Source organism: Chiloscyllium plagiosum, unplaced genomic scaffold, assembly GCF_037043375.1.
Source record: "Chiloscyllium plagiosum isolate Xiang-an unplaced genomic scaffold, Cpla_swu_hap1 HiC_scaffold_2, whole genome shotgun sequence".
In the NCBI taxonomy this organism is placed as follows: domain Eukaryota; kingdom Metazoa; phylum Chordata; class Chondrichthyes; order Orectolobiformes; family Hemiscylliidae; genus Chiloscyllium; species Chiloscyllium plagiosum.
In genome coordinates, this window is record NW_028270140.1 from 2549327 (window position 1) to 2572157 (window position 22831).

At 43.0% G+C, this 22831-nt stretch overlaps 1 protein-coding gene across 1 annotated transcript in view; it reads left to right on the forward strand.

Moving 5' to 3' along the window:
* Nucleotides 1-20850, forward strand: part of LOC122558088 (fibrillin-2-like) — a 339601-nt gene extending 318751 nt beyond the window's left edge. The window contains exons 62-65 of the mRNA XM_087994253.1: nucleotides 3340-3459; nucleotides 13528-13759; nucleotides 17802-17973; nucleotides 19304-20850. Of these exons, the coding sequence (XP_087850379.1) occupies nucleotides 3340-3459; nucleotides 13528-13759; nucleotides 17802-17973; nucleotides 19304-19678 (899 nt within the window). The 3' untranslated portion in view covers nucleotides 19679-20850. The remainder of the gene's footprint in view (nucleotides 1-3339; nucleotides 3460-13527; nucleotides 13760-17801; nucleotides 17974-19303) is intronic.
* The last annotated feature ends 1981 nt before the right edge of the window (nucleotides 20851-22831 follow it).

Consider the following 22831-nt stretch of genomic DNA (forward strand, 5'->3'; position numbering starts at 1 on the left):
CGTTTCAATCACTACCAGCCCTGATTGGTTGACAGCTGCGGGCAGGGCAGGACTTTAGTAACAAGGCTCCTGATTGGCTGAGAAGCCTGCCAGAAAGTTCTGAATTGACTGATTGGAGCTTGATCTTTCAAGTTAACTTTCCCATGAGGGTGGGATTGATTTAGTTATCCCTGACAGCACCTTGCACCACACTTACTACCAGAGAGCTCTAAATCAAGTCTCTAGATACTGTAAGATCAACATCAAACCTATCACTCAAATAAATCCAAAGAAGAATGGGTAGAGCAGGAACATAGGAATTTTTCTTTGGAAGTAATGTGCATACTATTGAACAATTTCAAAATGTTAGTTTAATATTGCAAAACGTTTCTAATGACAGACTTGCAAAGTGTTTCACAGAAGCAATTTTTGGAAGGCTTTCCATTTTGGTTCCAATTGTTAATTTGCAAAACTGCTTATCCAAAGAAAAAAAGGCTGGGTTATTTTCAGACACAATCAGTGTGCTGCTTTAGGCACTTGTCATGATTGTAAGTCATCAGAAAGCTTGGCTATAACTTTTGACAAGAAAAAGGCTTTGAGGTGACATAATCGTTGTTTGAAAGATTCTGACATTGAAATTTCAATGTAGTGACAGTTTGCAGCTCTGTTAGCCCAAACTGTCTCTGATTTAGTTACATTGTTATCCCTAAAGGCAGGTTAGCTTTTTATTTCAGTTTATATTTTGTCTTGAGTTAACACAAAGACAGAAATCACATTAGTTTTGATTTGATTTGATTTACTGTCACAAAGAATGAATTTCACTTTTTTACTGGTGACATTACAGCCAGTGTTTCACCAAAGCTCAGCTGACGAAGTTCAAATGCCAAGCAGAAGCCCCTTTAGCAATTATGCGACAAATATTAGGAATAAGACTGTCCAAAATCTAGGTCAGCTCAAACACAAGAAATAGTTATGACTGTTTCACTTGGATCTGGATAATTCAAAATCTGCCTGATTTTTGGGACAGCTATTCTCATAATAATAAAGCAATACAGCTTAATTTGGTGAATTGAAATTAAAATCATTTGATACTGATTTCAGTGTCTCTCTGACATGTCCTAGAAGAGACCTAGAACTACAAAATCTCATCAAAGTCACTCTCTCTTAAGATGTGCAATTTTATTCAATTTGAGCAGAATTCCATATAAATTACTATCCCTCTGATATCTTGCCCAACTGGACATGACTAATGTGTGAGTTGGAGCAATGAGTGTTCACTGACTATGTCTACAAGTTAGTGAATCACAGCCAATCCTCAATGTTGGTACCAGATGTGTTGAGAAACTATTGTTGTAGAGTCATACAGTACAGACTCAGACCCTTCCATTCAACCAGTCCATGCCAAACATAATCCCAAACTAAACTAGTCCCACCTGCCTGCTCTTGACCCATATCCTTCCAAACCTTTCCTAAATGTCTTTTAAAAGTTGTAATGGTGCCCACATACACCACTTCCTCAGAAAGTTCATTTCACATGCGAACCATCCTCCGTGTAAAAAAATTTGCCCCCATCTCTTTTTTGAATCTCTCTCTCCTCTCACTTAAATACGTGCCCTCCCTAGTCTTGAAATTGGCTTTTGAAACTAATAACTGTTTTAATTGCAGTTAACAATACATGAAAAAATATCAAAAATATTGTACCTTATTTCCCTCTGTGTCCCCCTTGAAGTTGATATTTCTGTCATTATCTGCCTGTGCAGCTTGCGATGTAAACGGCAGAACAGATCAGCCTTTATAGAAGCTGCCACATTTTCACTTGCATTGAAATTAAAAGCAAAATAGAGCAGGTGCTGCAAATGAATCTGAAATTTTCATAAGTACAGAAACATTGGAGAAACTCTGCAGGTCTAGCAGCATTTGAGACAGAATTATAATTAGTGTTTAAAGTTCAACATGAGTCTTAAACAACTCTTCTTGTTGCGAAGAATAGTTAAACCAGACTGGAAACTTTAACTCTGTTTCCCTCCCCACAGATGCTGCCAGACCTGCTGGGTTTTCTGTTTTTATTTCCCTTCCAATAAGTTTGGACAGCTTTGGATTTTTCCTTAATTCCTACTCTGATTCTGTGCTGGAAATGGCTGAGAAATAACCAAGCAAAGCCCTACAGCCCATAAAAAATGTTAGACTTATTAAATGACTGCACATTTTAAAGAAATGATGTTTTTTTGCTTTTTAAATCGTAAAATATTGAAAAGCTAAAGCAAATAGAGAACTTCTGCAAATCAGCTTGCATCTGTAAAGGGAAAATACAAATCTGTGTTGACTGTAGCAATTGGCACATCACGTTGTCTATTTCAGTCTAAGCATTCTCTTATCAAGGGTAACCCTCTTGTAGTGTGTTTAGTTCTAAGTCTGCCATACAAATACAGAGTTAAAAATCACACAACACCAGGTTATAGTCCAACAGGTTTAATTGGAAGCACATTAGCTTTCGGAGCGTTTGAAAAGCTAGTGTGCTTCCAATTAAACCTGTTGGACTATAACCTGGTGTTGTGTGATTTTTAACTTTGTACACCCCAGTCCAACACCGGCGTCTCCAAATCATACAAATAGAACACCTTCAGGCCAGGCAGTGTATTTCAATGTTGGGTCAGTCAGCAAGATGTTGCTCTAATGATGATAATAGCAGAGTGGCACAGCATTGAATGTACATTTCTAACTGTACAACTCTGCTTGTCTGACGTTGCTGCATTGTTCGTTTAGAAATAAAAATGAATGCCATTAGTTTCAACATAACTTTGACAGCAAATCATGATCTATTATTGAATGTTGGAAAGAATGAAGATTGATTACTTCAGATAATAATCAACTTTATAAAGGCAACTACTTTCCCATCACAGGTCAAAACAAAATGGAAGTTAAGCTGTCCTGGTGCTTTTGTGCGAATGTGCACGATCTGACAAGACACTATGTCTTCCTTATAAGGAATCTTGGGTTTAATCCCTGAACAAGTTAACTAATCTCAGTTGACAGTAGAATTGTTACAATTGGCAATGCTGCCATTGACTATGAAGGAGGAAAATGTTCGGCAGAGTCCCCACTCTTTCTTAATATCCATTGACCCATGCTGAGATACCGGCTTATTGGTAAAGACAAATCAGACTTGGCTTTGATACACAAGCCAATGCTTAGTGTCTAGACTCAAATGTGAAAAATGGTCACTTGGGAAAGACACTGGAGGACTGCCAGCAGGTTTTGGAATCAAACCCGAGATTGAGTCAGCACTTTCAGGAAAGGAGCACATAAACTGGAAACTGTGGAAAACATCATTCTGTTCTCAATTACCCTATCTTTTTGCAGATGTGAATGAATGCGATGGAAGTCACAGATGCCAGCATGGTTGTCAAAATATGCTGGGAGGTTACAGGTGCAGCTGTCCGCACGGTTACATGCAGCACTATCAGTGGAACCAGTGTGTTGGTGAGTATCACGTGAAACTAGTGATCAAATCAATTTGGATTTTCTGTGGAGCCAACAGATCTGCACTTGTATGACTGAATTTTTAACAACTTAGATCAACCTTTCATAATATGGTTAGCATTGCTGCCTCACAGCAGCAGGGACCCAGTTTGCAAATTCTCCCCGTGTCTGTGTGGGTGCTCCAGTTTCCTCCAACAATCCAAAGATGTACAGGTTGGATGGATTGGCCATGGGAAGTGCAGGGTTATGGGGATAGAGTAGGGTTGAGTCTGGGTGAGTTTCTGTTCAGCATGTTAGTGCAGACTTGATGGGCCAAATGGCTTCTTTCTGCACTGTAGGGCTTCTATGATTCTATGAATAATATTAAAATGACAAGAATTTACATTCTACTAAATTGAAGTGGACAATGTAGTTCAAAGAATTATAGAATTATATGAAAGATGGCTTCCTCATTTTGCAAAGTTCCTGATTTCAAATTTAACCTGAGCTGATCATCAATAAAAATTCTGTCTCTTCTACTGTTTAGAGACATGAATACGGTGGATTGACTATGTTTGTCTGAGATAAATAAGCATTAGCTACAGGAGATTTTGCAGTTTGTCCTGACCCATCAGGTTGTTGCCATCATTTAGCCTGCCCTTCCAATCGCCACCAGAACAGAACCCTACTGGTCCTCACCTACCACCCCACCAACCTCTATATACATCGTATCATCCATCGTCATTTCCCCCACCTCCAAACGGACCCCACCACCAGGGATATATTTCCCTTCCCTCCCCTATCAGCGTTCCGAAAAGACCACTCCCTCCGTGACTCCCTCATCAGGTCCACACCCCCCACCAACCCAACCTCCACTCCCAGCACCTTCCCCTGCAACCGCAAGAAATGCAAACCTTGCGCCCACACCTCCCCCCTCACTTCTCTCCAAGGCCCCAAGGGATCCTTCCATATCCGCCACAAATTCACCTGCACCTCCACACACATCATTTACTGCAACCGCTGCACTCGATGTGGCCTCCTCTATATTGGGGAGACAGGCAGCCTACTTGTGGAATGTTTCAGAGAACACCTCTGGGACACCCGGACCAACCAATCCAATCACCCCATGGCTCAACACTTCAACTCCCCCTCCCACTTCACCAAGGACATGCAGGTCCTTGGACTCCTCCATCGCCAGACCATAGCAACACGCCGGCTGGAGGAAGAGGGCCTCATCTTCCGCCTAGGAACCCTCCAACCACAAGGGATGAACTCAGATTTCTCCAGTTTCCTCATTTCCCCTCCCCCCACCTTGTCTCAGTCCCAACCCTCAAACTCAGCACCACCTTCCTAACCTGCAATCTTCTTCCTGACCTCTCTGCCCCCATCCCCACTCCGGCCTATCACCCTCATCTTAACCTCTTTCCACCTATCGCATTTCCAATGCCCCTCCCCTAAGTCCCTCCTCCCTACCTTTTATCTTAGCCTGCTGGACACACTTTCCTCATTCCTGAAGAAGGGCTCATGCCCGAAACGCCGATTCTCCTGCTCCTTGGATGCTGCCTGACCTGCTGCGCTTTTCCAGCAACACATTTTCAGCTCTGATCTCCAGCATCTGCAGTCCTCACTTTCTCCATCATTTATTATGTCAGACACATTGTGAACAGAAGACGTACATTAGTTGGTACAACTACTGAAAACTAAGCCCATTAGGCCTTTGTTTTTTACTCTTTAATTTCTCTTGATTCGCCCAAATCTTTATTTATAAGGTTTTTTTTGTAGTTCAATGAAATTAATTCCATCTTTCTTTATGGGAATTTTAATGTGTGCTGATAGAACAGGAAAGAATTATTTTTGTAATATAAAATCTACCTCAGGCACATGTTTGGTATTTTACACTGGATGGATGTGTTCCTCTGATTTAAACCCCACTACATAAGTGGGAGTTAAGGGACATGGGAGAGAGGATTGTGACGCTAAATAAAGTTCATACAAAAACAATATGAATTATGCTGCAGTTGGAAACCATCTATTTTCTTGGACGGGAGCCAAGTTAAATTAGATTCATAAGTAACAACAGATCTGCTAACACGCTAGAAACCATGATATTATGCGTTGAAATTTTGCTGTACTCAATTATTTTCTATCGTTTTGAGTCATCGAAACATATCGGGTAAGTAACGTTTTAAATGTGCTGTACGAGTACCGTATGTTTAACTGCCTGCTATGTTTTTAGTACATTAAATCATAATTAGTTCAAATGGTTGTTTTCACTTTACAAAACAGAGTGGTTAGTTAACTATGAAGTGTTCCTCTGTCAAGGAAACGCTGTTCAGCTGTAATGCATTATTGGGTTGTTTGTGATTACATGCTTGGGATAGTCACCTGTGCCAGCAACATTCTTCCACAAAGAGTTTTTTTTTGAGTTGTAGGATGTGGGCAGTGTTGGTTATTGAAATAGTGCTGGTGAGTCACATTCCTGAATGAAATTGAATGATTTGTTCGACCATGTCATAGGGCAGTTAAGAGTCAACCACATTGCAGTGGATCTGGAATCAGTTATTGACCAGATTGGGTAAAAGAACAGGTTTCCTTCCCTAGAGCACTTTAATGAACCAGATGTGTTTTTTCAACAACCCCATAGTTTCATGGTTGCTATTACTGGTATTTTTTTCTTAATCCATACTTATTTAATTAGTTGAATCTAAACTCCCTACCTGCCACAGTGGGATTTTAAACTCATGTTTCCACATCATTAATGCAGACCTTTGGGTTACTCAACTGATAACTAAACCATCATACTTCCTTACCCCTTTATAGAATATCATTCTGTTGAACACAGTTTAACAATGATTCTCATATGTGGACCTTCTCCCCATATGGAACCTGTATATTTTCTGGGCTCTGTCCTAAAAAAGCCAAGTTTACAAATGGCCTAAAATTACCACATCTGATCTCCTCGTTCCAGTAACCTCCTTGTTGCAATTAATGTTGTGCCTTTCTGCTTTGTTTGGTTCAAGTAGCAGGTGAGTATACGAGATCCACATTTATTCTAATATCCTTATTTGCAAATGAGTAATACTGTACTATAAAGCAAACAAAAAGTGAGATTGCCAGTTTGAAGGTGCTGTTGAAAGAGCTGCTGCTGTGCACCTGAGATGTGGAGAGAATTGATTTTATTTTTCTTCATTCAAAGGAGGTGGGCTTTGCTGGCTGGGCCAGCATTTATTGCTCATCCCTAGTTCTTGCCAAGCCTTTGAAGGTGAGAGCCCAGTGTAAGTACATCCACAAAGCTGTTAGGGAGGGAGACTCAGGACTTTGACCCAATGACGCTGAAGGAACAGTGATGTGTTTCCTGATGAGTTGTTTGAAGGGAAGGTACATATGGTGGTGTTCCCATATATTTGCGGCCCTTCTCCTTCTGGGTGGCACGGTGGCACAGTGGTTAGCACTGCTGCCTCACAGCGCCAGAGACCCGGGTTCATTTCCCGCCTCAGGCGACTGACTGTGTGGAGTTTGCACATTCTCCCCGTGTCTGCGTGGGTTTCCTCCGGGTGCTCCGGTTTCCTCCCACAGTCCAAAGATGTGCAGGTCAGGTGAATTGGCCATGCTAAATTGCCCGTAGTGTGAGGTAAGGGGTTAATGTAGGGGTATGGGTGGGTTGCGCTTCGGCGGAGCGGTGTGGACTTTTTGGGCCGAAGGGCCTGTTTCCACACTGTAATGTAATGTAATGTAAAAAAAAAAAATGGGTGGTAGAGGTCGCAAGTTTGGGAGGTCCCGTTTAATCAGTTTGATATTGGCAGAAAGGGTGTCAATCAAGCTAACTGTTTTTCCCTGAATTATACCAAACTTTTTGTTGACGCTGCACTGATCCAGGCAAGTCATAAGTATTCCATCACATTCCTGACTTATGCTGTGGAGATGGTGGACTGTATTTGGGGTGTCAGAAGGTGAACAACTTGCCTGAGAATTTCAAGTGTCTGAGCTGATCTTGTTGACAGTATATTTATATAGCTGGTCCAGTTCAGTTTCTCATCAATGATAAATGCATGATGTTGATAGTGGGAAATACATTGATGAGAGTGCCATTGATTGTCAGGGTGGTGCTTAGGTTCTCTCTTGTTGGAGATGGCCATTGTCTAGCATTTGTGTGGAGAAGATGTTACTTTCTATTTGTCAGTCCAAATCTTGCTGCATTTGGGCATGGGCTGCTTCAGTATCTGAGGAGTCATGAATGGTGCTGAACATTGTGCAATTATCGTGCCATCTCTTGCCGCTGAGTCAAAAAATTGTTATTTCAGTTCACACTCTAGGCAGCTCAGTACCGAATACTAGGCTGACATCACTGTGCTACACTGACAAATTGTTACAGGTGATGGACAGGATCTTCCTAGGCTCTGACCAATGCGGATTCTGGTTAGAAATTTGAGAGAATCGCCTGAGAAGTTGAGCAAGGTCTTTCTGACACCAGCACAAACAATTCACATTTTCCATCCAGGTTCTGGACATTGAGATGAGATTCTCATTAGTGAGTGGTGAGAGACCTATTAAAGAGGATAATCATTCATTATCACCCACATTACACACTCCTCCATTCTACCAGCAGCTGGTTGGAGATGAGGTGCTGAGAATTCCCGGCATGGACATCAGAGCAAATTCCTAGTCACTCCAGCTCACTGGTTACTCCTCTGGGTCTCCATCTTGGAGATCTGGCTCCATTGTCTGAGGGCATGCTTCTGGGCAGTGCCTACATGCACCTCATATCCACAAAAATTGACACCTGACACATGCCAGCCAATAAGTGCCATGGTGGCACATCTCTGATCCACGTTTAGGACACTTCTACACTGGCATGCTGCATTTGGTGGTCACCCGTTCTGGTGGAAAAGGACCTCCCTTTTCAGTACGAGGCTATCCTACAGGAGTCCTTAGTCCCTGTTTCAAAGCCAGGCACTGATTGCCCCAAAATTGCCACATTCTGGGGCAAATGTCACAAACTTTGCAGGGCAATTCTAGACTGACAGTGCATGACCAGGTAGACAAGAGAATTTTAAAGATGGCACCAGTACCGAGGAACCCAGGATATCCTGGCAGGAACAACTTCCTCTACCTATGGCCAATGAGGGAATCAGGCTCGTGCACATGAGGGGGTGCTCTCGGGGAGTAAGAGGGAGTAAATGAGGTGACGTGAGAAAACATACTGAGCTTTGCAGAGTGGAAGCCTCCGTGAATCTTAATGAAAATATCACTTTGACAAAAAGATAGTAAGATGCAGCCCATTGTCTTTGGGATGAGATGTGAAGATAAGGCTCCTTCTGCTGTCTTGGGTGAACACGAAAGGTCTGATGGTACAATTTCAAATGAAGCAGAGAGCTTCGCCAGGGCTCCTGGTCAATCTTGTTTCCGACTCTATAACACAATATAGTTGGTCTGGTCATTATCCTGTGTTTCTGAAGGGCCGTCACAGAGATGCAATTCTGTCTTTATTATGCGAATTATCTTCAAGGCGAAAGTATTTGTTCAGCAAATGAGTTTGTCTCTGAGTGTTGGTATTTGTTGGTTTTTGCTATCTGATGCTGGTTTTTGAATATTCCTGTTTTTTTTATTTTCCCCATTATTGGGGACTGGACGTTTTGCTGCCAAGACCCTAGACTCTGGATTAATCTCTCTGCCTCTTTAGTTCATTATTTTCCTTGAAATCATGATTTAGAGATGCCGGTGGTGGACAAAGTTAAAAATCACACAACACCAGATTATAGTCCAACAGGTTTAATTGGAAGCACACTAGCTTTCTTAAGGTGGTAGTTGACTACCACCTGATGAAGGAGCGATGCTCCGAAAGCTAGGGCTTCCAATTAAACCTGTTGGACTATAACCTGGTGTTGTGTGATCTTTAACTTCCTTGAAATCGTTTGAGTAAAGATATTGGTAAAGATGGCATCGTCCTACTGGAACATAGGGCTGTCTCAATGGAGAGAAATGCCTGGTGATGGTTTAACCTGAAGGTGAGGGGAGAGGTTCAGAAGGAGGATTCCTCAGCAGTTGCAGGAGTCCACCTTGCTCTGTTAGTATCATTTTTCTTTGCAAACCAGCTGGACAGCCAACTGAGCTAACCCTCCACCCCATTCCTCTACTGCATTGATTTAAACCTACCTCTTTAACCAAGTGGTTATCTTAGTTATCTTTTGGTCATCTGCACTAACATTCAACAAATTTTAAATCTCTGAATCAGTTTTGCTACATTCACGGGAACCCCGCACTGCCCGGTTCTACCTCCTTCCCAAGATCCACAAGCCTGACCACCCTGGCCGACCCATTGTCTCAGCATGCTCCTGCCCCACTGAACTCATCTCTACCTACCTCGACACTGTCCTATCCCCCCTAGTCCAGGAACTCCCCACATACGTTCAAGACACCACCCACCCCCTCCACCTCCTCCAAGACTTCCGTTTCCCCGGCCCCCAACGCCTCATCTTCACCATGGATATCCAATCCCTCTACACCTCCATCCGCCATGACCAGGGCCTCCAAGCCCTCCGTTTTTTTCCTCTCCAGACGTCCCCAACAGTACCCTTTCACCGACACTCTCATTCGTTTGGCCGAACTGGTCCTCACCCTTAACAATTTCACCTTTGAATCCTCCCACTTCCTCCAGACCAAAAGGGTAGCCATGGGCACATGTATGGGCCCCAGGTATGCCCATCTCTTTGTTGGCTACGTAGAACAGTCCATCTTCCGTAATTACACCGGCACCACTCCCCACCTCTTCCTCCGCTACATTGATGACTGCATTGGCACCACCTCGTGCTTCCGCGAGGAGGTTGAGCAATTCATCAACTTCACCAACACATTCCACCCTGACCTTAAATTTACCTGGACCATCTCTGACACCTCCCTCCCCTTCCTGGACCTCTCCATCTCCATTAGTGACGACCAACTTGACACTGACATTTTTTACAAACCCACCAACTCCCACAGCTACCTGGATTACACCTCTTCCCACCCTACCTCTTGCAAAAATGCCATCCCGTATTCCCAATTCCTCCGCCTCCGCCGTATCTGCTCCCAGGAGGACCAGTTACACCATAGAACACACCAGATGGCCTCCTTCTTTAGAGACCGCAATTTCCCTTCCCACGTGGTTAAAGATGCCCTCCAACGCATCTCGTCCACATCCTGCACCTCCGCCCTCAGACCCCCCCCCCTCCAACCGTATCAAGGACACAACGTCCCTGGTGCTCACCTTCCACCATACAAACCTTCGCATAAACCAAATCATCCGCCGACATTTCCGCCACCTCCAAAAAGACCCCACCACCAGGGATATATTTCCCTCCCCACCCCTTTCCACCTTCCGCAAAGACCGTTCCCTCCATGACCACCTGGTCAGGTCCACGCCCCCCTACGACCCACCCTCCCATCCTGGCACTTTCCCCTGCCACCGTAGGAACTGTAAAACCTGTGCCCACACCTCCTCCCTCACCTCTATCCAAGGCCCTAAAGGAGCCTTCCACATCCATCAAAGTTTTACCTGCACATCCACTAATATCATTTATTGTATCCGTTGCTCCCGATGCGGTCTCCTCTACATTGGGGAGACTGGGCGCCTCCTATTAGAGCACTTTAGGGAACATCTCCGAGACACCCGCACCAATCAACCACACCGCCCCGTGGCCCAACATTTCAACTCCCCCTCCCAGTCTGCCGAGGACATGGAGGTCCTGGGCCTCCTCCACTGCCGCTCCCTCACCACCAGACGCCTGGAGGAAAAACGCCTCATCTTCTGCCTCAGAACACTTCAACCCCAGGGCATCAATGTGGACTTCAACAGCTTCCTCATTTCCCCTTCCCCCACCTCATCCTAGTTTCAAACTTCCAGCTCAGCACTGTCCCCATGACTTGTCCGGACTTGTCCTCCCTGCCTAGCTCCTTTTCCACCTATCCACTCCACCCTCTCCTCCCTGACCTATCACCTTCATCTCCTCCCCCACTCACCCATTGTACTCTATGCTACTCTGTCCCCACTCCCACCCTCCTCTAGCTTATCTCTGCATGCTTCAGGCTCACTGCCTTTATTCCTGATGAAGGGCTTTTGCCCGAAACATCGATTTCGCTGCTCGTTGGATGCTGCCTGAACTGCTGTGCTCTTCCAGCACCACTGATCCAGAATCTTTTTTCCAGCATCTGCAGTCATTGTTTTTACCTTTGCTACATGCAAGATGAGCAGATTAAATTGGTTTGGTTTGTTTCCTTTCTGGACTCGAAAATTTCATTTTTCAGGAGAAGGGCTCATGCCCGAAACGTCAATTGTCCTCGTCCTTGGATGCTGCCTGACCTGCTGCGCTTTTCCAGCAACACATTTTCAGGTCTGATCTCCAGCATCTGCAGTCCTCATTTTCTCCTAGAAAAGTTCATTGCCCATTTATTAACAATGATCACATTTACAACAAGATACTGACAGACTTATGATCCAACCCCACATTTCAAGGGCGAGTTTAACGGGCAATTAATCTGCAAATTCAGCAAACTAATGAGAATAACAAACTGCCTAAGGATAAGGCACTGTTATGTAAAACCAAGTTGACTAACCAGCAAGTTCTGAAGTTGTACAACAAAAAGAAATTCCTTAATCCCCAGCTATTGTTGGCCAATTTACACATTAGTAATGGAGCTAGCTGTTAACAAATGCTATGTTTCCAGCAGTCCGTTGTATTTACTGCTCTGGAAGAACAAGAGGAGGATTTGTGTTGGGCTAGAACATTTTATGTCGCTATCTTCTTTCAAATAACCTACAGCGTGATGTAAGTTTTGTGTGACAGGTTGAATTCATTTAGTAGTTTCCCCAGGCAAATGAGTCAGATATACAAGAAATTCCTGTCCATTTATCACGAGGAGCAGTCCCAACCTGCAGGATATTATAGAATAGCAGTAAGAACAGCTTGTATTTATATAAAACCTTATATGTAGCAAAAAATCCCAGGATGCTTCACTGAAGTGTAACCAGGCAAAAATCGACACCAAACCAAAATGCGAGTAATGAAAGCTTTATTCAGAGGTAAGTTGTGAGGATAGTTTTATGGGAGGAGGCAGTGGCAAACAGATTGTGAGAGAGACGTCCAGAAGTGAGCGCCTGGAAACCCGAAGCATAGTCTATAAGGTCAAAAGAAAGAGGAACAGGAGAAGGCCATTCAGTCCCATGAGCCTGTTCCACCATTCAAGTGGATCATAGCTGACATTCCCTATGTCCACTTTCCTGCATTTTCCTTATAACCTTTGGTTCCCCTTCTGGTGAAGAATATGTCTGTCTAAAATTAGCCATAATATCATATGATTCAACCCAACAAAATTATTAAAATGTCAAAAATGAAGCTATCTGCTTAATTAATGTCCCTTTGCAAAGGAACTCTGTCTTTTTGGTTGTTCTGACCTATCGTAACTCTAGACCCATACAATGGTGTTTGACTGAACTGACAGAGCTAGACCGAGTTAAGTGATGGACAGTAATTAATTGTTGTTGTGGTTCTGTTCGCCGAGTTGGGAATTTGTGTTGCAGACATTTCGTCCCCTGTCTAGGGGACATCTTCAGTGCTTGGGAGCCTCCTGTGAATCATTTCTGTGATGTTTCCTCTGGCATTTATAGTGGCTTGTCTCTGCCACTTCCAGTTGTCAGTTCCAGCTGTCCGCTGCAGTGGTCGGTATATTGGGTCCAGGTCGATGTGCTTATTGATTTGAATCTGTGGATGAGTGCCATGCCTCTAGGAATTCCCTGGCTGTTCTCTGTTTGGCTTGTCCTATAATAGTAGTGTTGTCCCAGTCGAACTCATGTTGCTTGTCATCTGCGTGTGTAGCTACTAAGGATAGCTGGATAGTAATTCATTGTTTTGTCAGCAATGCATGCATGCCATGATTTATTGAAAATCTTTTCTCAATCACTGTCAAACTTTATAAAATTCATCATATTATGATCATTTTGGACTCCTGGCATACTGATGTAGAAAACTGTTTTGTATGACTGTAACTGGGAGCCATGTTGGGTTAGTTTGGACTAAAATGTCATATGTTCTAATGGCCTTTTTCTGTTCCATGTAGATGAGAATGAATGCTCCAATCCAGCTTCTTGTGGTTCAGCAACCTGTTATAACACACTTGGCAGCTACAAATGTGCCTGTCCTTCTGGCTATAACTTTGATGAGTTTGCCAATAGCTGCCATGATGTGAATGAATGTTCATCTTACAAGAATCCATGCTCTTATGGCTGTTCAAATACAGAAGGCGGCTATCTCTGTGGCTGCCCACCTGGGTATTACAGAGTTGGACAAGGGTAAGTCCACCTAACCCTAACCCTGTCGCTGCTTGGATTGTTAGCCTGCTAGGTTTTAAAGCATGGAGGCAATGGAAAAATAAGAAGTTAAAACTGAAGAAATCCTTTTTCATCTTTTTTGTGTTTTCTTGAATCTCTTGCACGTATTTGCTAATAAATCCCGTGGATGGAATCTTCCCACCTTTGGAATTGAGAGATACAGGCTGGTTCTGACCTGGTAGTGGAAGCCCAATAGGTACTGAGATCCTCCAGGAGGCAGTCAATTAATGACTGGTCACCAGGATTGCCATCCAATCATGGATGGTCAGCCAATCAGGGAACCAGCAAACCTAGTGAGAACACTCGTAGTGATGGCCTGTCAGACGTTCCCTCCACCAAGAGAGAAGGGCACTGCTGGGACAGCCAGGAGGCCTGACGGTGCTTCAGAATGAAGGGACAATGTTGCCTGTATCTCCTGAGCCCTATAGACAAGCTGGTTCTCAGCTCACAGCAGACCCCCAACCTGCTGTCATAGGTGGTGAGCAGTTTGCAGATGGTGCAACCATGCATCTGTTGCTTACCTTCCCCTTCCGTGTGAATGGTCTGGAGCTAGGTCAGGGAGGAATGTGCTAGCTCAGAGAGAAGCACAGTCACCAATGAGAACTTGGCGGATGGAATGGTGTCTAGCTTACTCTCTCCACAGTTTCTGCTCCATCTCCCTGTTGGCCTGTAAACCGAGAAACACAGCCTTACTGATATAGCCTTTGTGTGGACTCCCATATCCCTGACCCACCCCTACTCCTCTCCATCTGTGGATGCCACACATTCAAGAACTCATTGCATAAAAAGAAACAGTGCAGAGATCTTCCGGTCACTTTTCAATGAACAACATTCACAGTAATTAACTGTAATTCAGCTGCCTGGACCTGCCTGGACCTGCCTGGACCCATGTTCCAGTGCCATGCTTGTTTCCCTTGAATAAGATATGAACTCAGTCCACACATTCATTGCTCAGTTTGGTATCAGATAATCTAGTTGGACAGTATGGCATCCAGATAGTACCAGTCAGTGTCTTCCTCTGGTAATGCATGGCATGTGATGTCCCCGGTAGTGAAGGTGGCTCATTAATGGCAGTACAAGGCCCTGTAGTCGTACTGTGTGGAGCAAATCTACACCTATACTTCATAACCTTCCTGAAATAAGTGGCCTCTTGATTGATCCCATCAAAACAAGTTCCCTCGTACTTTGCAATACTGAATGTAATTTGCTTTTTACCCACCATTATGACAGTGTGTTTATGTTTGATGCAGTCATCCACATTATTAGCAAACCTCCAGATTCTTACATTCCTGCTATAGATCGCATTCTTTATAACTGTAGAATATTTGAAATTTAATAAAATGAAGTCTAACTAAGCTGTCTGAATAGAAAAGCATTGATGTGGTTTTGAAATGAACTGTTTTATTTCTTGGTGTGGAACCTAAGTTGGCCGACACTTGCCAGACGTACACAGGAATTCACTGTTCACTCTTCATATGGAAAACTTCACAGAATCCCTACAGAATCATAAAAGTTAGAATGGAAAGCCGTGTTTATTTTGTGCTTTTAAGAGATTTCACATGGACTTACCAATTTCAAATACCAACTTCAGGGGACCACCCAACATACTTCTCCTTCTTCTCCCAGTGTATTCCCAAAATATCCCAACACAGAAAGTTGTGCTTCTTCTGTAGACAGTAACATGCAGGACTCGGCAATGTATAACTAGTTTAACTGACTGCTGCTGTAAGTTCAGCAAGAGGTTACTGGAAACAAAGGCAAACCTCTTGGCCTGGTCCCAGTTCCACCAACTTCCAACCATACCCACAACTTGACTTATTTAGCAGTTAAAACATTGGTTATGCCTCTTTGATGTTTTACCAAGAAATGGACACAGAACCAAAGGAGGAAATATTAAAGGACTAACAACAATAGCCCTTTGGTCATAGAGTTACATCTTAAGGAGGCCCATGGAATAAGAGGAAGATAGTGAGGAAGGGTGAAGCCTGGAGAGCAAGCTGCAGAAGGAATCAACCCAATTAACTGGCATTTTGCCAAAATTTAATAAAATGAAATGTTTTAATATTGGAAGAAGGCATTTCCCACTCCCTAAAACTCCTGCAGCTCAAAAGTGAGTTTACTAATATGTGTTCCACACAACAGGAAGACTAAGGCATCAGCAGCTCTTGCGACTATCACAGGTCTTGTTGTAGAACAGTGTAGGAGACTGAAACGATTAATAACCACCACCCATTATCATGATGTCATATGGATCTGGTTGGAGGACAGCTTGCAATCTGGATGGAGTAATGTCTATTACCCATGTCTTCCTCATAGTTTCTGTAACAGTTTCTATCCATAGAAGTTGGAGTGGAAAGCCATGTTTATTTTGTACATTTAAGAGATTTCACATAAACATACCAATTGCATGTTAGCAACTCACAAGTAACTTGTGAGTTGTTAACATGCAATAAACTGTGGCACAGATCTTCCGATCAGGATCAGACACAAAAATATACACTTAACTTTAGAGGAGTTTTCCATACAATGTTCTGGACCAAGAGTCTTCTCAGCTGAAGCAGTCTAGCATGGTCTAGTAGATTAACACTGTAATCATATCTCTTTCCTGAATATTCCTGCAGTATTCTAGCCTTGAAACTACTTCCACAGATACTGGGAGAGGCAACAGTATAAACTAAGGCAGGGAGTAAGCAAACCACCTGGATGGGGGCGGAGGGGTGGTGTGATGGGGTTGTGATATCAGGTGGGTGGAAAGATTGGAGTGGATGGTGGACAAGGAGTTGGATGGATTGGTGGATGTGGCTAGGGTGACAGGTAGGTGAGGGAGTCAGGTCCTCAGGTGGGTGAGAGGTAGGGGAGCAGGTAGGTGAGGGGATAGGGGAGCAGGTGCATGAGAGATTCCAGAGTAAAGATAATGGAGACAGCTAAGGGGCGTGCAAGAGAGCAGGTCAGGATTTTTCAGATCAGGAAGGTGTATTGGAGTCCAGTTGACTTCCTGAGGGGGTTGGAAGGAGTCATTAAGAGTTTGGGAGAGTATGTGGATCAGTAGGAGGCAGGAAAGGTCTGTAGGGCCATTGAGTCGACAAGGTTAGGTCAAGTCTAAGAATGTTCAAATGGGAGGAGTAAGGGGTTGAATCCTATTGGTGGGGCACAGGGTTACTTGCCTGTCAAAATGAGATGGGTGGGGGATGGGATAGGTGTCAATGGTGAATCAGGAGGCCCAGGAATTAGAGTGGGCTTTTATCCTATAATGTTTCCTGGATAGCTATTAAGTCAAGTCAGTCGTAAGCCTCCAACTCTAACCCAGAAGCTTCCGGATTCTCGGTAATTGCCCATCGGAATCTTCAGCTTCCAGGACAATCCCAAAGGAGTCAGCTGCATCAGGAGTTCTGCATGATCTCAACAAGCAACTCTAGTCAACAGTACTGCAATAAATATCTTGCCATTGGACGATTTTTCCCTATGTCTTGTTTCAGATGAGAGCCTTGTTAGGTTATCAAGTAGTTTTCCTCTGTTGCATCAGACAGGGCAGACCCTCTCGGTCCATACGCTAAAAAAGGGTAATGGTGGCCACCAACCTCTCCTATGGTGATCAATCGTGCAGCCAGGCTCTCACAACAGGTTTCAGGCAACATCGTCGACCAAGAGACAGAAAAACACAAGACTTACTGGCAAATGGAGAGTTGTTCACCATAGATCACAGATATATTGCACACAGACCCTTGAGAGCACCACTGGAAAGAGGTGACCAATGTCCAGAGATCCAGAATACCGTCAAGGAGAGTGAGCGTGCATGGTACTGTGAAAGCAACAGAAATAAGATTTTTAAATTTTTGAAAATAAAAAATGAACATTATGACTTATAACTGAACTGAAGTATAGGGCTCAATTTTAACTTTATGAACATGCATGGGTTTTGAATGATCTCACCCATAAGTGTGGTGTTTTGTTATAAAGTCCATCCCTTGTTTCAAATTATATTCTTCTGCAATTTACTTCACAGCCATTGTGTCTCTGGCATGGGATTCAATAAAGGGCAATATGGGCCTTTTGGTGGAGATGCAGATGATGAAAATCTTTTATCACATGAAACTTGCTATGAATGTAAGATCAATGGTTACTCCAAGAGCAGCAGCAGAAACCGAAGAAGTGCCAATGATACCAAGTCTGAACAGGTAATTATCTCCTGCTGTTTTTTGTCTTCATGTAATAGAAATGAAATCAGAATTAGGATGTAGAAATGATATTCCGATCCAAAAGTTATGTATTCAAATAACAGGTGATGATAAAGAAAAGGGCAAATTCATACTTACGTGTCTGTTTAAAAAGAAGAGATTTGATGTAGAGGGAGCACTCAAATATATTGACACAATCTACGATAGAGTAACCCACTTGATTAGCACTACCTCCACAAGCATCCACTCCCTCCACCACCGACGCTCAGTTGCAGCAGTGTGTCTACAAGATGCACGACAGAAATTCACCAAAGATCCTCAGGCAGCACCTTCCAAACCCGCAACCACTTCCATGGAGAAAGACCACCACCTTCAAGTTCCCCTCCAAACCACTCATCATCCTGACTTGGAAATATATCACCATTCCTTCAATGATTATGGATCAAACTCCTGGAATTCTACCCCTATTGGCATTGTGTGTCTACATGCAGCAGGTGGACTGGAGTGGTTCAAAAAGGCAGCTCACCTCCACCTTCTCAAGAGCAACTAGACATGGGCAATAAATGCTGGCCAGCCAGAGACACCCACATCCTACGAGTAAATAGACTTTTAAAAATTGACTACCATTGCAGCTTATTTTGGGCAGCACGGTGACTCAGTGGTTAGCACTGCTGCCTCACAGCACCAGGGACCCAGGTTCGATTCCAGCCTCAGGTGACTGCCTGTGTGGAGTTTGCACGTTCTCCCCGTGTCTGCGTGAGTTTCCGCCCACAGTCCAAAGATGTGCAGGTCAGGTGAATTGGCCATGCTAAATTGCTCATAATGTTAAGTGCATTAGTCAGAGGGAAATGGGTCTGGGTGGGTTACTCTTTGGAGGGTTGGTGTGGACTGGTTGGGCTGAAGGACCTGTTTTCACACTCTAGGGAATCTAATCTAATCTAAATGTATTCAAAGTTTGTGAGAAGATTTGTAGCTCGGGTGCTCGTTGTTGTGGTTCTGTTCGCCGAGCTGGGAATTTGTGTTGCAGACGTTTCGTCCCCTGTCTCGGTGACATCCTCAGTGCTTGGGAGCCTCCTGTGAAGCGCTTCTGTGATGTTTCCTCTGGCATTTATAATGTTTTTTATAAATGCTGGAGGAATCACCACAGAAGCGCTTCACGGGAGGCTCCCAAGCACTGAGGATGTCGCCTAGACAGGGGACAAAACATCTGCAACACAAATTCCCAGCTCGGCGAACAGAACCATAACAATCTAAATGTAGAAAAGGAGAATCCTAGTTGTTTTATTTGCACTAATTACTAATAATCCATTACTATTTATTTTGATGCTAGGATCAACGGATTAGTTTGGCTAGTCTGGATACAGACAACCCCGTGGAGATGAATCTAAATATCTCACAGCTGAACTACAAGAAGCATATTTTAGAACTTGTGCCAGCTATTGAACCACTCTACAATCATGTTCGTTATGTTATCTCCAACGGAAATGACAACAATTACTTCCGTATCCACCGAAAGGATGGCCTGAGTTACCTGCACTTGACAAAAAGGAGGCCTCTGGAAGGTACATACACACTGGAAATCACCAGCATTCCTCTGTATAAGAAAAAGACACTGCAGAAACTGGAAGATAAAAAAGACAATGACTACCTCCTTGGTGAGCTGGGAGAAGCGCTCAAAATGAGACTACAGATCCAGCTTCATTGAACGAGCTAAGACATACGTTGCTTCTATTCAAAAATATTCCTTCAATTATCTCCACAGTATGTCTGCAATTGAAAAAGCTTTCACATGTCAAGGGCTGTGATTCTACATTGGACATTGTAACTTCATGTTCTCTCCAAGACTGCGGGATCCTTCATTCAATAAATGGGTTTTTACACACTGCCATGTTAACAGTATTCCATATAACCTCAGTCATGGTTGCTGTATATTTAATATCACCTCAGTCGGTGAGCTCATATTTTACATGAGTGTGTGAGTATGTGAGTTGTAAATGGCTTCCAATAATGTAGACCAATAGAAACATAATGAGCCATTTTCTGGATTACAGATAATATTATGTAACTGTTCATATCACATTAATATCAATATGCAATGCTAAAGTCAGATTGTACTGTACACTATGGGGCATTCTCAGAGGAACCATTTCAATCACCACAAATCCTTTCCTTTCAAGTGGTGCAATATTTGATAGATAACTGGTACCAGAGCCCAGAACAAAGGGCTATATTTTTTCACTTGCATGTTTAAAGACGACAGTAAATGTATACTTTAATGGTGCTTGTACAGAAAACTGGTGCTAATGATATTTATTCTACCAGGGTCAGCATACTGTACAACCAAAAACTAGATCTCATCAGGAAGTAACTGGCATTGGAATCTGTTTCAGTACATCATGATTTGTGCAGCATTTTACATTGTTTCATGTTTTCATTGTATTTCATGTATAAAGGATAATGTGTGCACATTGAATGCCTGCTAGTTGCTAACTCGAAGATTGTAATGTCTTCTTTTTATATACTGTACAAATGTGTTCTATATCAGGGGTATATTGGTCATTGATTGGTTCTTGTGAAAAATCCATGAAAAGTATCTGAGTTTATAAAAGATAGTACCTCCCTGTTTGTACCAGTAAGGAAATGAGCCTAATTGTAATACATATCTGTGTGGTCAAAAAATGCATTTTGCATTGAAGATTTCTTAGCACAAATATCGCATTTTTTTATTTAGAAGGGAGATGAAAGATTTGTATAAAATTCTAAAAAAAAACTGAAAAGGAACATTTTGTTATTGGGGTGCATTATTTTGTAGATTTGAGAAATCAGTATGCCAACAACTTTTCTTACAATAAAGCTTATTATTTTGGGTTATATAGATTTTATGTGACGGAGTGTGTTACTTGTAAACACATGCAGGTAAAAACCAAGAGCAATGTATACTTGCTCACTGAGAGCACTGAATAATAAATGTGGCACATACAACCAGCTGCTTTTTTTTAACCTGTGCATGCAAATAGAAGATTACCATCATCCTTTCATAGAGGCTGAATGATTTGGTGGATGGTATGGTGGCTCAGTGGTTAGCACTGCTGCTCAACAGTGCCAGAGACCAGAGTCCAATTCCAGCCTCAGGTGATTGTCTCTTTGGGGTTTGCATATTCACCCTGTGTCTTTGTGGATTTCCTCCCATATTCCAAAGATGTGCAGGGTGGGTGGATTGGCCATGCTAAATTACCCATACTGTCTCGGGATGGGTGGATTAGCAATGAGAAATGCAGGTGTGTGGATCTGAGTGGGATGTTCTTCAGAGGGTCGGTGTGGAAATGATGGGCTGAATGGCCTGCGTCCACGTTGTAGTGATTCTTTAAACACTGGTGACATTGTTCTTTGAGAATATGTGTCCTACTTAATGAGCAGTTTCTCCCTCCCTCTCTATTATTTTAAAAGCCAAATCCTGACATATGCTTTTAGTTATTTTTCTCTCTTTATAGGCTGTAAAATGCTACTCTCTCTCACATGAGTAAATGATGCCAATTTTAACAACCAGTTTTCTCTGCAGAATTATAAATATCTAAACCTTCCCCACCATCCCAGGGTTATATCGCAGAAGGACTCAGAATCTTACATAGTATTCTTGTTCCTTTTATGTGGTTTTAGCTTGCAGAGTTTTCACACAGCTTTCACTGGTGTGTTGTTCAGCTGAGCCCACTGTGCCTACAGCAAGATTAACTCACTTTGACTGCATCTGTAGCTGGCTAAAGCAAGCTCATGGCTTTAAGATTTACGTTGAACAACTACCAAGCTATCTATCTTTCAACATTATCAGACGTTTCCAAGTTTTAAATTTTCTAAAGTTTCAATACAAAAATAGCGCAAATGTTTAATTTGTATTAAGGTGATCATGACTTTGTACATCAAAGCTTGACTTAGCTCTGTGCTGAATGAACGTACACCTTCTTATGAAAGTCTATGTTGGAAAGAAAACAATGTATAGGTAGTGTAGTGATTGTAATGATGTCAGCCAGGTGTACTCCACAGAATATGAGTTCCCTGACTGGGGCTGTTAATCTGGTCCAATCAGGGAGTCCTGTTTGACAGATATAAACGGAAGTGTCATTTTCAGGGGAAGGTGGGCAATGCAGGGAGTGGAGTGCATCATTTCCCCCTCCAACTCTATTTTGATTTAGTCCCTACCCTCCCCTTCACTGTTTTGATCACACATCAGTGCCCTTTGATGTAAAGGGCAGTGTTTGTCACTGGCCACCCGGGTGTTTTCCTATCTTCCTGGTGGTGGAAATTGAATAAAGATTCGTGCACTTTGTGTCTTTCACTGTGTCTCACACCTGCACACACACACCATGGGTGCTGGGGCAAAAATAAGCACTACCGCACTTAGGTGGTAGTGTGGGGATTAATAGGAAAAAAAATATTAAAAAAGATGAGAAAAAAAATAAAAAAATAAACCACGGGTGCTAAAAAAGAAAATAAAAAAAATAAACAGAAGTGTCATTTTCAGGGAGAGGTGGGCGCCGCAGGGAGTGGAGTGCATTATTTCTCCCTCCAACTCTATTTTGATTTAGTTCCTCCCCTCCCCTTCACTGTTTTGATCACACAGCACTGTCCTTTGATGTGAAGGGCAGTGCTTGTCACTGGCCACTCGGGTGTTTTCCTATCTTCCTGATGGTGGAAATTGAATAAAGATTCGTGCACTTTGTGTCTCTCACTGTGTCTCACACCTGCACACACATACCATGGGTGCTGGGGATAAAATAAGCACTACTGCAGTTAGGCGGTAGTGTGGGGGAAAAAGAAAGAGGAAAAAAAATAAACAGGAAATTTCTCCCCTTCACTGTTAAAA